Consider the following 17942-nt stretch of genomic DNA (forward strand, 5'->3'; position numbering starts at 1 on the left):
AAGGTGTTCTGTGGTATCTGGCACCAAGAGCTTCCATGACTCTTGTTTTTCTTGGGGGAGTGACTTTGTACTTTATTGAAAGTCCATATAATTATAATTTTACATCAAGAGAATTTTCAGGTAAAAGTGAAAAATAATAACTGTAGGCATAATCAAGACGACAAGCTTCACTAGTAAAGCTGACTGCTTGTATGGCAACATTCATGGCAAAATAAAAGCAGAAGGAACAAAAAACAGAAACACACACCTATATACTTTCGCTCCCTACGGCTACACAAACATCCCAAGAGAGAAAAATAAAATAACCCTGAAAATGTGCAATGGTCTATTTTTGGAGACACCTCATGTTTATTTATTTTTAAACTGCCACCGCTGCAAAGTTAACCCAATACATGTCACAGACAGGGTCATTAGAGATATTTGTAAAAACATATTGTATACTAAAACTCTATAATGAAAACATTTTGACATCTCCTAAAATGTTCACAACACACATTCAAAAGTAAACAAATGATTTATCCATGAACATACAAATCAGACAGAGCAGCTTTATAAAAAAAACAAACAAAAAAATAAAACGCGAAGTTTTGTTAATTGTCCAATTTATTTAAGAATTGTTTACTTTAGCAGCAATAGAAAAGTTATTAATGTTGCAGAACACATAGTAAAGGTTTTGCTCAAGTCACTTTAAAATGAATATTGGCATATAAACCATTTTTCAAATACTTGATTTCACACAATTCAAGACATTTCCAAGGTAGATAAATAAACCTTACAAAAGTTGCCAAAGAATAAATAGGCTACTACGTTCTAAAATAGTGGGAAAATATTCTTAACAGAAAATAGAATCACCTTACAAATGTTCCAGAATCAATTTTACTTAAATTGAATTAAATACACAGTATCTAATGTATTGATTGTAAAAGCAATTTGAAGAAAATGTTTTAGAGCAAAAAAAACATCAAAAACAGTGTCAATGCAATTCTGCCTCCCATTTTAAGTTTACAAAACAGTTATAAAAAGGCAATCTGAAAATTTACCGTTTGGCATTTCTGCACTTTAAATGAAAACATCAGTCTTATTTGAACTTTAATAAGGCTCTTAATTACAGTTTATATTGTGAAAAAATACCCCCCCCCCCCCAAAAAAAAAAAAAGACAAAAATCACTTAAAAATATGTAATGCTTAGAAATTACCATCAGTTACTGGAATTCTACTCTCCAGTGCAGGAATAAATGTAACATAAATACACATGAACTAATTGCAGAAGTATGTGGAAAATAAAGGAGTTCTCAATTTTTCCATTGAGTTTATCACATACTAAGGACACACATTTAATAAGATCCCAAGACAAACAAAAGTATTTACAACATAAATAGACAGTCTGCCAACTGATGGTGTAAAAAAACCACAAAGATATTTGATATAAAGGGGATGTCCGGCAGAAAGCCAATCTACATAGTCTATGATCTGCACATTTTGGTATATGGGCTCCATTCATTTAAACTGGTGTTATAAACTTCAATGGTATTCAAAAATTCATTTCCATCAAATCCACCAGCAACAAATATTTTATTTCCTGCAGCTACTACACCAGCATTGCTTCTTGGAGAGGTCATGCTTCCCACCATTTTCCACTCGTTTTTTGTAGGGTCATAGGATTCCACACAGCTAAGTGCACGAGAGCCATCGAAACCACCTCCTACAAAAAGCTTTCCTGTTGAAAGACATCATACATTACATCACAATTGTAACATAGAAAAGTTTACTTTGACAGTTGCCTGTTGTGCTTTAAATGAAGATACTCCAATGCATACCAAAATGAATGTTCATTTTGCATGTCATTTCCCCTCACAAAAATCAGTGAACTTCTAATGCAATGCTACAGAACAGGTTTTTTTTAAATTCATAACCAATTGAGAAAATGATGTGCACATAAGCTTCTGTTGAATTCTGTTAAAAAAAAGCTATATCTAAATGTATTAAGCAACTCTTAAAACATAGTATCGCTCCAAGCAGGTGACCACAACTGCTGTTAAGTTTTTGAAAGGGCTTTTTTTTTTTTCATTTTCCTTTAAATAAATCAAGATCACACCTGCTTTCATATATTCCCAGGTAGTATAACATACAAGCCAAAAGATTATCAGAAAGGACACAGCTAAAGTGTGTGTGTGTGTGTGTGTGTTCACTAAAGCTTATGTTCGTGAGGTCAAAGCTACATATGACCATGTCATGTGAGGAGAGGTTAGCTGTAAACCACATGGTCACGATGGAAGGAACAGGTCCCTACATCAGCACAGTATAATGTCATGTTTCTGTACATAGAACATTCTTTTTATACTTTGTTGAAACACTGTTCCTGATACTCTGAAAAAGACAGATGTGATTCACCACCAGTGTAGAGTCACATTGTTAGGTCACCATATCAGGACGCGCAGGAAAAGGCTCTCAAATTAAAAAAGTTGAAATTGTGCAATTGGGGACATTCTGATTTAACTTTTCACTGAACATAAAAATATTCAGCTAAGATTTGTTTTTATTACAAATTTTTGATTTTGATTTAGTTTCTTGCAATGTTTGGCGAGGTACATAAAATGGTAGGCATGTCAGAATATAAAAAAAAGTTGGGAATTTTTAACGAAAAGCAGCTACAAAGTTTTCAAAAACTAACAAAATAATTAAGTGTTTACATATAATTTTGTCAAACGGATGTAAATATTGAAAAAAAATTAATAAAACAATAGCATTAAAAGTAGTAAAATTATGTATTTAAATTTGTTAAAATGGAATGAACACAGAGTCCTGATAAAGGGCAAAGTAGGTCCATTAGGTGGGCTTCAGTTTAAATTTATAGCTGGTGACAAATAGTTTGTGTTGTGCTTTTAAATATTAAACTTTTACTGCATGTGCACTAACAATCCATGATGCAAATAGTTTTCCAAGCTCAACTAAGCCATCTCAAGGTAAATAGAAAGAAAGCACATTTTACTATGAGTAGACTACTGCAAATGTAATTTGCAAGTATTAAGCTACAAATGATTAAGTAGTTCTGATCACTTGCCTGTATCTTGAAATACATAGAAACAAATAATTATCTTAAAAAGTAAAGCCATATTTGGATATTTAACAATGTCAAAGCTTGTATATTAACTTAGCCAATCAATAGAATTGAAGATAAATGGTGTTTCTGCTAAAGTAAATCTGTCCAGCATGCTGCTCTATCCTTTACAGAAAGCAGACATTGATAAAAAGGTTTACTTTATTTTATCACCTTTACTAGTCATTGTGCAGCACTGTACAGAGAATAATTGTCGTTCACATCATTCCCTTCCTTATTGGAACGAACATTGTAATTTACCTGCCACACACACTCGCACAGACGGACCAATTTTTGTCATAATCCAAGATTTTCAGGGAACTGTTATATATGCTGTGACGATTATGCAGCAGTATATCTAATGACTGATAGTTATTTTCTGTTGAATTCATGTATGATAATGTGAATATTTTATGTAACCTCTCAAAGTATGCTTTGCTGGCTGACCTAAGTGACTTGTGTGATTGACCAAGTGTATTTTGAAACTAGCCAGGCCCAGAAAAGATAAGCATCTTGGAGGAGTTTGAAGCCCCAAAGTTGCAAGCCATCTAGCCACTCAAGCAGAGTAGAGGTGAGAGAATATCTGAGGTGCCAACATATATCTTAGTTATAGATAATTTACTTTGAAAGCTCGGTGTCATTTTGGGAATCAATTTGACTTAACTGAAACTGTAATTCCTAAGGTGGAGGTGAAGGGCCTATAAGAAGGGTTTAAAATCTTCTGCTTTAGACATTACAGTGTGCATTTTGATGAGGGGGGGGGGGGGGGGGGGAAATCTATCAAAACTGAAATGTCCCATATTTCTCATTGTGTTCCCTCACACACTCCAAGTCTTAACTAGTAAGTAGTGAATCTGGTTTTATTTCATGAAACTTATTTGTGCAACTTATTGTCTATTAACTTTTTTGTAACTAAGCCTTGGAAACATTTTTCAGATTAAAAATAATTTAATCTAGCATATTCTGTGATTCTTTGTGAATTTACGAAGCCCAGGGAGGCTCATGCTACAAGTGTATGTGATTTAAGTGTGAAACATTAATAAGTGGTTTTGGTGAACATAAGGATACCATAGTAAATCTTTTGTGGTGGCAGAAAAGGCGTATTCATTTCTAAGTGACTAAGGTGACACCAGTCACGGCCAGCTGTTCAGATTGCTGTATCTGAGACAGGCTGGGCGTTCTTGACATATGCATATAAAGAGGAAGTGATTAGAAGCACCTTAGCAAAGTGACTGACAGTGACACCCACATATTATACTCCGGGTCCGAGGGCAATAAGCTTTGTGTCATTTGATACTCAGGACAATTATTGTCTGGCACTTCATAATAGCACCTATGGATGTATAATATGGCATTTAATTCCTGTAGATTTACCCATGCTTTTTAGCTAGTAAATTAAGGTTTAGGAAGTGCATACTGGTTTTCACATCTTTATGAAACAGAGCTGTGGCAATATATTATCTATATTATATACCAATCATACAACCACTCCAATCCCTTCCAATTCATACTCATTCATCACTTTCTATCTCTACCACTCCATAGCTTTGCGTCCCTACCCATCTCTAATCAATCTAATGGATGTTCTTTTTTTAAAGTGTAGTGTTACAAAAGAAATCCCCCCCCCCGCCCCAAAAAAAAAAATCAAAAACCACAGGCTACTTACTCCAGAGGCTGCTATAAAAATTAACCATCAACTGCACAAATATGTACTGACCATGTCACTTTAGTCTAGGATATTTATAGATTTGTCTTTAGTTATCTTCACGTAATGAAAACTGAAGTTTTACCATCATAAACTGCAACCCCAGCGCCACGACGTGCTACATTCATAGGTGCCACTAGAGTCCATGTGTCATTTTCAGGATTGTAACGCTCTACTGAATTTAGACAATTCCATGATTCTGCTCCCCCGATGATGTACATTCGATTGTCAAGTTCACAAACAGCAGACTGATGCCTTCCTGCAGGATTTTGAATAAATTGGGTCAAAACATAATTGTAACTATAGCAGAAGTAAGAAGATGTAAACAAGACACTTACGAATATTTAGAGGAGCACAGCTCGTCCACGTCCTTGTTAAGGGCTCAAACACATCACAATTTTTAAGACCTTTCTGACCATAAGGATCAGAGCCTCCGACAATATACAACTTTCCATTGAGGGCGCAAACACCTAAGTGAAAAAAGTATAAAGGAAGTTTTTTTTTTTTTTTTTTATGTACACCAGTTATTTTTTTGTTTTATGGCACCCTACCAAGCTTGAGCTTTATTTACATACAAGTAGATTATATGTGAATATGCCTTATTACATCATGCACTGCATCCCTCCTAAATAAAATAAAACCTGTGTCCTCATACCGGCATTGCAACGGTTTGTTCTTAGCTCAGGAACAGGTGTCCATGTGTTAGCTTTAGGGTCATATTTTTCTCCACAGCTTAGGTCATCAGAATGACCATTTGATCCTCCGACAACATACAACTCACCCTGAAGAGCCGGAGAAAGACAATTAACTGCTTTTAGAACAAACTCCAGATACCGTGTTTGATTTTAAGAAAGAACTATGAACCGTGAAAAGTGCACTCTCTCCCCATCCCCCTTCCTAAATTAGACATTTACTTCACTATGGCACAAAAGAGAAAGTCCCTAAAGATGCTCCAGAATAAACCAATGCAGTGCGAAGTTAACAAAAAACATCACATGGCAAGCAGAAGTGTAAGGCTGACATAGCCCTGTGTGCTAAAGAGTTAATGTGGAGGAGACTATACCCCACTAATAATTTGAAATCTACTCATACAACTAAAGTAACCACAGATACTATAAATTGTTTTATATTGCATACATTGTGGTTAATTAGCAAAATTGTTAGTTTTCAGACGGGGGGTGGGTAGATTCAATTGGGCGCGTTACTGTAAAGTTCGGCCTGCACACTAATACCGTTACTACGGTAATGGTATGCTTAATTATTATAGTAATTTCAACGCTGGATCATTCCATGTCAGTTCAACCAGGGTTGTCCACCACCCATCTCAGATTTCTACGAAACTATTTTAGTTAAAAAGAAGATGTCAAAACAACTATTTCTGCCAAATATCTCGACTGTATCGACATTTAACATTACTTAAGTCCTTAACTGAAGTTGAGTCAACAATCTCATTTTTCCCTTGTTTGAACTTGTTGTAACTGTCTGTAATTTTCCTTAAAGTGTCAGCAGAAAGTGTATACTGCCTTCCAGTACTTCCTTGGATAGTAGGCACTTCCGTTACACAGAGGACGTGAATAAAAGGAACAAAACACTTATCTCTTGAAGACCAGGACAGCACATTTGTTGATTAGTTTGGTTTCATTAAGTGTATCAGCACATTTTGTTCCTCCTCATTACATTGAATGATATACCCAATGTACCAGATGTTATCATACGCTGCCGCTATGTATGTTCCAGGTTGCAGATCACTTTTGTCCACATTTTTTGTGACTGTGGACATAGTGACACTAACTTTGGTTCCTCCTGTCTTTATGTCGTCTGATGACAATCGATATATGTGTAGCTCATCATTACTAATAAGCCGAAATCTGTGATGAGAACGTGTTCCTGCCACAGTCTTTGCTGTTTCTAGACTGCTATGCAGCTTGGTTTTGCAGTCTTGTATTTCGATTTGTGACACGTAAAAAAAACTTTATGCAATGTACATTTTCATTTGCCCAGGTCCAAAGGCGTCAAGATGTGATCGATTTCCACTGCTTGCAGACTGGTGTGTGTGGCTAGACGTTTAACTGTCCCTCCAATGCCATCACATGGACTCTTACCATAAGATGTGGCAAAAAATGTCATTCTGCTTGAATGTTGAAGTCATCTTCATTGAAGCATAAATTAAAAAAGTTTTTGCAGTTCCTGTATTGTGCACTAGCACCATCACTAAAGTAGTAAACATACTTCAATTTTGACAATAGTATCGCGAAGTGTTTCATAACTACCGTAATGAAGGCATGCACAGTTATGGCTACGTGGTCACGGGTATCGCTAGTAACGCACAGGCTTACACAGTTTGAAGTGTCACAATCATCTTGCCTAAAATATACAACACGCTGTCAGTGTCATGTTCTTTGGCCCACTTCAGTGACATAACTTTTAAGCATTTTCTGCCTCCTTTTTTGTGAGACAAGAAAGGATTACAGCATGTTTTCTGAAATTCTTCATATCTTAGCAGCAGAAGCTTTTCATGATGTTAGCAGACTGAGGTTTCAGGATCATTGGTTACTGCATTTGAAACTTCAGTTCTCAGAATCAAAAGTTATTTTTCTTTATCTGTAAAGTGGTCCCAGCTATGTAATCCAATGGTTTTTGAGTAAATAGTAATATGGCAGTCCGTATTTAAAAGACTACCAAATGAGCAGCTGCCATGATTGACTCTTTCTGTGTCTCCCTCTCTCTCTGTCTCTAGAGAGACCAAAACTGAAACTTTCCAAAAAGAATCCCCTTCCCATCAGTTTGTTTGTTTCATTTCCTGTTTTATCCCATTGCCTCAGTTTAGTTCACTTTTTTGGTATGGTTTTTAACAATGTGTAAATTATGTATGCTGTACAGCAGTAATCGAGCATCAACTTCATTATTTTTTTTTTCTTCACTATGAAATAGTACCTGGCTGATTTTTTGTGTCGTAATAATTTACACCTTTTTTTAAACACCCCCCTCCCCAAAAAAAATAAATTGGGATCCCTAATGTCAATTGAATCTAGCGTTTTCAATTATATTCAAAAAATGTGCTTTTGCCGTAATGCAATATATGAGGCAAATAAAGCAATTTGGTTTGGATTTTTAGATTCGGGAGGAAGCGTTACCTTTGGAGTCCAAATTTTGTGTCAATTCCTTAATAAACACCCGTAATACTTCAATTAAACTGGATAAAGAAGCCGTAATTATTTAATAAATTGAAAAATCAATATTTAATCAACTAATTGTCAGAAACAAGATATTTGACAGAAATAGTTGTTTTGACATCCTCTTAACTAAAAAATAAAAAATCTCAGATGGGTGGTGGACAATTCATGTTTTTTTTCGGTGATCTGATGTGGAATGACCCCGCTGGATTTTTGCTCCAGCTCCCTGAGCAGCGAGCAGAAAGTGGGGATAAAATTACTGTAGTAACGGTAATACTTTTATCACGGCGTTATTCTGGGGTAGACTGAATTCCCCTCCTAGGATAGTACACAGATAAATGCACATCATTTTAATTGGTTCATACCATCAAAACAGACATTTGAAACCGAGCTCTAGGAGTCTTCATAGGAGATAAAAATGTCCAAGTGTCAGTCTCTGGATCATAACATTCAACTGTTCGCAGGCATTCTTCTCTATTGTAGCCACCTGTACAGAAGAAAAATAAAATTGTTGGGACACACACACACAAAAATCACTTGCAAAATTTTGGAAACAAAAACACACAACTTTCACAGTCACTTACCTGCTGCTATGAGCTTGCCATTTAATTCAGCGGTACCCAGTCCAGAACGTGCATAATGCATAGGTGACATTACTTTGTCGTTTGAGTCATCGGGTTTTATCTCAAGGCTCAAGCTTTTTAATAAACGTGGAGTACTTAATGGTGAGCTCAATGGAGTGTTCCGTCCATGTAGGAAAATAACACAGAGTGTACTGTTGAGAACAGCAAGACACAAGTAGGTTTTTTCTGCAGAGAAAATAAAAACAAAAACAGACATCACTTTCATATTCTTTTTTACTGTATCAGACCAGTATCAATTTGAACTAATTTCTTAAGTGGAGTTTGGAAAATAATGGTGATTGACCACCAAATAAGTCTATTCTTTCTACTTCTGCATGTGTTAGTTACAATAATTTGGAACCATTGTTTGTCCCAGGGCACTGCTAATTCTGCAATACAGAACAAGCAAATTGTAGCGAGTCCTTGTTCTTATACATGCCGACTCCCTACCCTCATGATATGGAGGGGGACCATAGTTGGCACTAAGAAAGCTCCTACAAGATTTTGGTGTACAGGCTGCACAGGGTAGGTGCAAATTCAGTACATGTGCAGGGCTGCATACACCAGACCAGCGTATAAGCAGTGCTACAGAATCTACACATGCTCTGATGGTACATGCGTAGCTCCATTGTGTATGCTGGTTTAAGCTAGCACAAACACAATGGAGATACCTGGCCAGGTGTGATTAGGTCATCACACCTGGTTGATGTACAGAGTGGTCATGTGTGTGAAATGAGGTCATTGCATATATGTGGGCACAAAGCACTTTGAGTGCAAGTCTCTGTTTTAGAAGTCCAGACTCAGCAATCTACAGGTTCTTAGATGGTGCAAGGAAACAGTAATGATCACTCCCCTCTTTCCTTACAGCCCCAATCAACTCTTCTTCCCCACTTAGATTATAGAAGCAGCGATATAAGAGCAAGCGCAGATTACGGAAACTATACACATGGCAATAGGAGTAAAATATTCTACCTACACTGAGATATTCTATCAGCTATCTTGTACTGTTAAAGTACTGTGTGTAAGATTGTTAAGATAAAGATGCAGCAAAATTTAAGAAAAACATTTTACACATGTATACCTGCACTGAGAGTGTGGGTTATACACAGCTTTGTTATAGTAACTATGAGCTCAAGAAATCTGAGTATTTTATTTGGTTTAATGAAGGACTAGACTTACTCCACACTTTCCCTTGCATTATTTAAGCAATGTATCCTAAAGAGATCACAGAGATTGTGAGTTTATTGTAATATCTTTAATATTAAAATGTACTGGACACTTTTTACACAAATCAATTAAGAAAAAAAATTCACATATCTGCATGGGAAAGGAAGTGTGGGCATTATGGACACAAGGACTAGTCGCAAACTGCACAAATTCCAATTTTTATTCTGGACTATATATAAAAAGAGCCAAGGAGCCCCAGGAATAACTGCTGCACTGAAAAGCCAACATTTTTTTTTTGTAGAATATGAAAGAAGAATGAGCTGTCCTGATATGTGTTAAGACTATGTGTAGCCATCCCAACTCTATGGTAGAATTAAAGGGACTAACTAAAATATTTATCTAAATTACTGAATAAAGTATACATTTTAAATATTATGGGTGAAACAATTAAAAGTAGATATAATCTTATAGTTTACTGTACATTGTTGTATTACTACCAGAAGGCAATAATCTGCACTTAAGGATGAAATGACAACAAAAAAAAATAAAATAAAAAACATTCCCCTCTTAATGCACTTAAAAACAAAGCATGCTAAATGAAAAACCAAAAATAGTTCTCCAATCCGGGACATCAGAGTCTACAGCTAAGCTTGAGAAGTACCATTACAGATAGCCAGGCCAACCTATGGCTCTCCAGGTGTTGTGAAACTACAAGCCCCAGCATGCTTTGCTAGTAGATACCCAGCCGACATCTTGCAGAGTATACTGGGATTTGTAGCTTTAAAAACATGGAGAGCCACAAGCTGTCCAGGCATGACAGAAGTTCTAGCAGCGACTGACAAAATGTGACAACACTGACTAACAAACCTCTAAAATAGAAGTGGTCAGAACAGGATATCTATTCTAAACTCTGAGAACATGTGGCAAACATGGAGCACCGCATTTGAGATAGAGTTGCCATTAGTGAATGAAAACTGGGGTTCTGGAATCCAGAAAACACTTTGGTCTTGCATGCGCCAAGGATTATGAAAATTGGTTCAGGAACAGAAATTTTAGGGTTATCAATTGACCTGAAAAAAACAAAAACGAGGGCAATGCCTCCAAGGCCTTTATGTGGCATTGGCTTCCTAAAGCTCTGGGCATCCCATCAATACAAGCTCACATGGTGGTTGAGTAGGCACACAGATTACAAACTCACTCACACTCTTCCCCTGGAGTACAAGCCAAGCCACTATTTGCTCAGATCCTAAATTTTCGAGGCAGAGCACTATTTTGAGGGCAACACAGGTAGGAGGGGGATTTTCTTTAATGAGCTCTGACCAACAAAATTTACATAAACAGATGCTTCAGATGCCGTGCAGGTGGCCTACCATTATGAAGCCCCAAACTTGTAATTTGCATTGCAAGGAACGGATTATATATACGTTCCCCTTTGATCAAGGCGAGCTTGTCAGTGGCATGTTGGTGTTCAGGCAAGAACAGATGCAAGAACAGTTCCACTCTGAGCAAGTACAGCTGGCAGTAAATGAGGGAGAGGTGTTAATGATCGCCTCTTCAAGGTAAACATGGTAAGTTATTCATTTACAAACAACACACATTTGCTAAACAGTTTAAAGCTGGGCAGACATGTATGTGCTTAAAGGGTCTCCTCCCGTTCAACAAAACTCTTCTAGCACTAGCTAGTTCTGATGGGGTATAACTTAGGTAAATGATTTATTTGAAAATGGAGCACTGCTGTACTTTCAGCAAACACATAGATAACACTTCTTTCGACGCCTACAATTACACCATGCTGCTTTGACACAGTGGGACACTAAAAGGGATCCATAGGTCCAAACTACTCTACTCAAGAGACATGTAATGCTTGTCCAACATCTGAACCCCTAAATTATCAGCCCTCCAACAAAAATGTAAGTATGATATAGTAGAGACTGAAGATGAAAACTGGCTTGAGGCTCCCAGTCCTGCATCAACACTGGGAATAACATCATCCAAGTGTAACCATTTTCACTGGGCCTATGTCGCCCCAATTGCAAGCTACACAAAGTATCATCATTCTTTTTCCATTTAGTCTGGAAGTGCCACTACGTTCAACCCTTCGGGGTGTAGGTTCTAGACACACAATGCCATGCAGGGAATTTACAACCTCCACTACCCTTTGTCATGTAACCTGGGCATAGTTGAGGACCCAACAACCCCTTTTACTAAGAATTTATCCAGGGAGTCAGGCAAAACTATTACAATGTTCTGGTCATCACCAAATCCCCTCTGCATTATAGGTTTGGAAAATGTTAAACGGTAACATGTATCCACACATTAACTATACACATGCCCTCAGGGGGACTATAGCTACATTTTATATGGGGTAGCTGGATTGCATTTAACTGGTGTACACATTCTTCACACTAAACTACCTAAGCCATGCACTGTACCTTTAGATATGTTGCGTTACATTACAGCAATACCTAGACTTATTATATAATGCACTAACCCATTTTTTATTGCTCTTTTGCCACTCAGCCTGTTTTAGGGCTTGTTAGTAATTTTAGACCATGCAAAAAATGCATTAAAAAAATTTAAAAATAAATAAAATTAGAATATGCAAGCCAATCATCAACATTTATATAGCGTCAGCAAATTCCGTAGTGCTTTACAATTGGGAACAAACATTAATAAAACAATACTGAGTAATACATACAGACAGATGTAAGAGGGCCCCTGCTCACAAGCTTACAATCTAGGTAATAATGACAGGGTTTGAAATAACAAACATTTATAATGCACACTCCTCATTAGTTGATTATGACCATTAGCCGTGAAGGCAATACTCACTAGATTTCTTTTCTGATGCAACTATTTTCCATTCATGTTTAGGGCCTTGTGCCGAAAAACCTGAAGGTGAAAGGTTCCCAGAAGAGCTGCTGCTCAAGTGCCTATTGTCACTTTCACGAGGAGATTTCTTCTGCAAAGTTAAATAAATATAAGCAAAAGAAGATGGGGAAACCGCTGGAAAAAAAAAGAATCCTTACAGTAGGGCAGAGGGGTTTTTTTTTTTTTTTTGAAGTGGGAAGTGCAGTTTTGCCATACTAAGAAGAAAAAACAAAATACTGCACAATAAAGTGTTTTGCCTTTTTGCACATGACATTCAATCATTTTAGCATATACAACAATAAAAGCATAAAATGTGATAAAGTCCCACTTGCATTTAAAAATTTCACAGAAGTTCGTAGTAGGTAAAACTGTCACAGTTTTACCCACTATACTGTATCACAAGTTTACTATAAAATTCTATACAATATCATATGCTTGCAATGTAATTATATGTAGTTACGCTGTATATGTATATATGGTGCATGTGATGATGGAACAAACAGAATTATTAAAGGCAGTTTGAGATGTAGCAAAAACAACCCAAATACTAATAAAAAAAAAATAATAATAATAAAAAAAAAAGCCACCACTTCTTTCTTGTACCTGAATCAATTGTATACCATCTTCATCATCAGCAAATATGCCATTATGGTCACCAAGAACATGCCCATCAAGCAATTTGTGATCAGCAGAGTAGTACAATGTTTGTACCTGCAAAACAATAAAAATATAGCCATATGGATACTAGTCCCATGGGAAATGTATTTTATACTGTAGATATTCCACCTCGGGTCAATTTTCATTGTTTAGTCTCCATTTAGATGAAAATACTGTATATCTGTTCTTCTATAGACTACGAGGAGCTTTCACTTCTAAAATCTTCATTTTCCAAAATGTAACAAATGGGTGCAGAAGGAACATTGGGAAAAAACAAAAATACATATATATATCCTAATGCAAGATAACAGATGCACATATGAATGCAAGGTAACATTCAAAAACATACAAATTAATGAAGCCTTAAGCTTCAGAAAATGGGAAAAAAAATATCCATGCATATTTATGCACTAGAACATCTACAATTAAACTGAGGAAAAAGTCAGGAACAATACATTTTTTCTTAAAAATAAATCCAAAATCAAAACCCTCACCCCACCAAAAGATACAACCAGTGTAATGGGGTGAAAAGAACAAACAATTAAATGGATCACTGAAATATATAAAATGTACACAGGCTTAGCAAGTATGGATACATACAAATAACCAAAAATGTTGTCTATTACAATTTGTTGTAAAATGGTAACTTTACAACATCTTTTAAAGATAATCTTATGACAATCTCTGAATGAAGGAGAGGCCATACACTAACCTAAGTGTTAACACACTGGAATTTGTACTTTAAACAGCTTTTTCCTGCAGGAATATAGCTGTAAAAAAAACTTGCACAAATATTAAATGCAGTTAAAAGACTTTAACCACTAACAAGCCTAGAAACTGCTAGAGGTAGACTATAAAAGAAAAGAAAAAACAGAAGATGAAAATGGCTGGGCTGAAACAGGTTTCAACAACTTCATCAAAGCTGATATTTTTGGTAATGCTAAACTGCACAAAATACTTTTTAGTGGAGTAATGGGAGATTATCATACTTAAAATTTGCTACTTTGACAGTTGTGCAAATGTGCTTCAACTATTTAACATATTTAATGTATTTTAAACTTTATTGATGACCTCTAGCAGGCTGAGTAATTAACAGTAGCTTGTACTTTCAAAAAGTATATATAATTAATTTAAGATGTAGTAGGTGCATTGTTGCTCCATCATTGCCCAGCAATGATACAAAACAAAAGTCAACCATTCCACAAATCCAATCCGGCCGAAAATGAGAATTTTAATTTTACAAATTGATTGTTAAAGTAATGAAATGTTTAAGGCAACTCTGCATCTGAAATGCTTGTGTACTGTCCTTTCTAAAAATATGACTGTAGTGCTACTACACATACAAAAAATACCCTTGAAAAATTCTAATTAGACCTATCTCAAGGACAACGGATTACCACCAAAACTTTAGTGATGTTAGAAGACGTTGATTACAAAAATAAAATAAAAGATTCAGGCATTTTCAATTAGAAAGTTTAGATGGTACAATGCATTCAGATCCTGTAAAAGGAGTAAACACTGTTAAATCATCATCATGGTTCTCTGCCCACAGCGGATTTTCTTAGAAGGGCTAGGGCAGACTGGTGCTTCATTACGATTCAATTAACCTTGAAGTATCTTCATTGTTCTTCAGTCTTGGGTATCCTACTTTTGTTAAATAACCTATGGAAAGATAATCAATGGGGAGGAAAATCTGTTAGAAGGTTTCATCATAATGGGGTCATTTCAAGTAAACCTGTAAGAAAACATTAGAAAACATTGAAAGACTACAGTGATTTAAGACAAAACAAAATCCTTAGCACTTATACACAAACTGGGAAAAAAAAAAGACAAAAATTAAATATTTTGGGAAAATAAGAATTAATCTCACCTTTAAACCTACCAGTTTTCAACTGAAAACAGAGTCTCTTTATTTTGGGCTCTGATTATCATAAAAGGACAATTTGAATTAGTTTTAAAAGGTTCTGCTAGCATCCTACATGACCACAATTACTCCTTTGTAAGACTAACCTCATCCATTAGGGATTCCAAACTTTCTCCATGTTCCCATATGCTGCGTTGAACCCAGTTGATTACCTTTGTATACAATTTCCCATTGCTTGGGAGCAAGCAGTTTTCCTCAAGCATTATTTCAAGCTATGTAAAAAGAAATCAATTTATCAGTTTATCAACTATGCAACATGTTTTCAGTCTTATTAGGCAGCATAATAATGTTCATGCAAGATTCAATTAAGATCTCTTAGAAACGCAGGTTAAGAATTTGAACAACATACAGAATTATCACATCAACTTGAGATAACAGCAAGTATAGTCACTTTATTGGGGTAATGTCCTATCTAACCTACAAGAACTGAAAGTAGACCAACACCACCAATGGAAATGTAGTGTTGCCGACTGAGCAAAACAAGGGAGCTTCTCACAGCCATGTTGGATCTTAATTATTGGCCAATAATGAACCAAATATGCCCATATTAAAACTATAATATGCATGGATAAATCTGCCACTAAGCAAGCGGGCGGGCAGAAATTAAAATCTATGGTTACTTTTAAGCTAAATGCATGACTAAAAGGTCCACCCAGACAGCAGTATGTTTAGTCTACAGTAGACCGTGCCAACATGGTGATCTTGATCCTAGGGCAGTGATCCTGAAGAAAGTTACAAAAACAGACAGCCAACCATGGCACATTACCATACATTTAAAAGACAGCAATTGCCCTTGTCGCATGACTTTCTTTCAAAGCAATGATACAAAATCATACTGATGTGTGATAACTCACAATTCAACAGCTTGCACATGATCGATAGAGATGGGTACACCGACTGGTGTTAATTTAAAACCATGACCTTATTTGGGGGCATTATTGGACAAATGATAAGCAAAGGAGAGGAAGACACTTTACATCCATTAATAAAAATATCTAATTTTGAAACCTGAACAAAATGAAGGGATACCCATCTCTATGTAAAAAGTCCACTCCTTCGCAAAATCAGTTAGAACATGCTATATTTCCTAATCTGTGGTTTTTTTTGTTTTTTTTTTAAGAAGCACAGGTAGGTTTTTCAGTCTTTAAACATTAAGCTGCTCTACTTCATCAGTAAAAAACTAAGCATTAGTGTGGTTCAATGAAAGAAGCTCTTGTGCACAAATACTCCCTTGTTTGTAACTTCTACAGAAATTAGAACAAAACTTTAGTCGGGAAAAAGACTTCTGTAAAAAGCACATATGTTCAGTTGGAGCCATCAAGACAAAGCTAGACGTACAAGCTGTATATTTACTTCACATAATAGCTTAGATTGGACTTAAAAATATTAACAGTAAATGCCAAGGCCACCTTCTGCTATGTGTACACAACAGCATTGCAGATAATTACCATCTTTGCACCAGCCTTCCAACATTTCCAAGATACATGCCTCCTAAAAGGCCTATTTATGCTTCTGCTACAACAAATTGTCGCACAATTATGTAAGCTTGGCATTACTGTGCCTATGCTTGCCTGTCCCTCATTCAGCCTGTCCAGGTTTAAGGAGATACATTTCAATGATACTCACCTTAAGCCGTGGAAGTTTAAGAAAATCATCTTGTTCAGAAATTTCAATAAGATTCTCCTGGATGTAACTGTCTATTTTACTTAGCAGGCGCCAATCTCCCATGTCGTTCACAAAATTACGATAAGAGATACAGCTATGTGCATCCATTTTGGATAATAAATAATCTCCACACACCTATAGTGAGAAAATGATTACTTTCATGCATAAGAAACTAGCAAATGTTTATGTTTTATTGATAAGAGTTGTTTAGAAACAAGCAGTCCAGTCCTTAAAAAAAATCGAGTAGAGCAGCTGTTCCCTACACCTCTTTGGCAAGCAATTCACACATACATTTTTTATATATTATTAGGTTGAGCTGGTAAACCAGAGCAAATTTACCAATGTGCAGAGACTGCAAAAGGTTAACCGTTGTGCTCTGTGTGCGCATGGTAACAAATATGATGATCTGTAGACGCACATTTTCATCTTTCTGGCCCTATACACTATGTGGTGCTACATTTGATTGCATATTATAATAAGCTCTGTAGATAACACATTACAGTGTATTAGGCAGGTATGAGAGTGCATGGAAATGGGAATCTAGAGTCTACAAAGCTACCAGATGAGTTATTTGTCACACAGAGTAGGGAGATTAGAGTTGGGTAGTCTCTGCACACTACTCAATTGAGGGCTAGGTTAGTAACATTAGTAAATTGATTATTTCACATTAAACTCTCTTCAAGCCAATGGCAGGTGCATAGGCAAACCAGATAACATAGCATTTGAGACTGGTGAATGGGTACTCTCCTAATTACAGCAGGTCAGTATTGTCCAATGGTTATAATGTATACTTTGTCCCTACTTTAATTTTTTTTAAAGTAAAATGGAAAGCCTCCCTCTAGAAGTGGATTCTGAAAGTTATATATCTACATAGCAGCCAGTTGTCCCAATCAACTTCTAGAAAAATCAGGCAATTGTTGGACAGTCTGCAAATGTTTGTGATGAATCATTTACATTCATAAGCAACTGTGAAACACATTAGTAAACAGGCTAAGAAAACAAAGACAGAAATGCAGCCACACTATAATACCATCTTCCAGGTTAAGCTACATGATCAATT

The 17942-nt window shown here is 36.1% G+C and overlaps 1 protein-coding gene across 2 annotated transcripts in view; it reads right to left on the reverse strand.

The window, feature by feature from the left end:
* Positions 1–585: 585 nt before the first annotated feature.
* IVNS1ABP (influenza virus NS1A binding protein) overlaps positions 586–17942 on the reverse strand; it is a 30975-nt gene continuing 13618 nt past the window's right edge. For both annotated transcript variants that reach the window (XM_075182661.1, XM_075182662.1), the window contains exons 6-15: positions 16844–17017; positions 15304–15429; positions 13240–13347; positions 12598–12727; positions 8560–8784; positions 8341–8462; positions 5458–5584; positions 5141–5272; positions 4888–5061; positions 586–1717 (exon numbers count right to left, since the gene is read on the reverse strand). In XM_075182661.1, the coding sequence (XP_075038762.1) occupies positions 1464–1717; positions 4888–5061; positions 5141–5272; positions 5458–5584; positions 8341–8462; positions 8560–8784; positions 12598–12727; positions 13240–13347; positions 15304–15429; positions 16844–17017 (1572 nt within the window). In that variant the 3' untranslated portion in view covers positions 586–1463. The remainder of the gene's footprint in view (positions 1718–4887; positions 5062–5140; positions 5273–5457; positions 5585–8340; positions 8463–8559; positions 8785–12597; positions 12728–13239; positions 13348–15303; positions 15430–16843; positions 17018–17942) is intronic.

Source organism: Mixophyes fleayi, chromosome 8 (assembly GCF_038048845.1).
Source record: "Mixophyes fleayi isolate aMixFle1 chromosome 8, aMixFle1.hap1, whole genome shotgun sequence".
Taxonomy (NCBI): Eukaryota; Metazoa; Chordata; class Amphibia; order Anura; family Limnodynastidae; genus Mixophyes; species Mixophyes fleayi.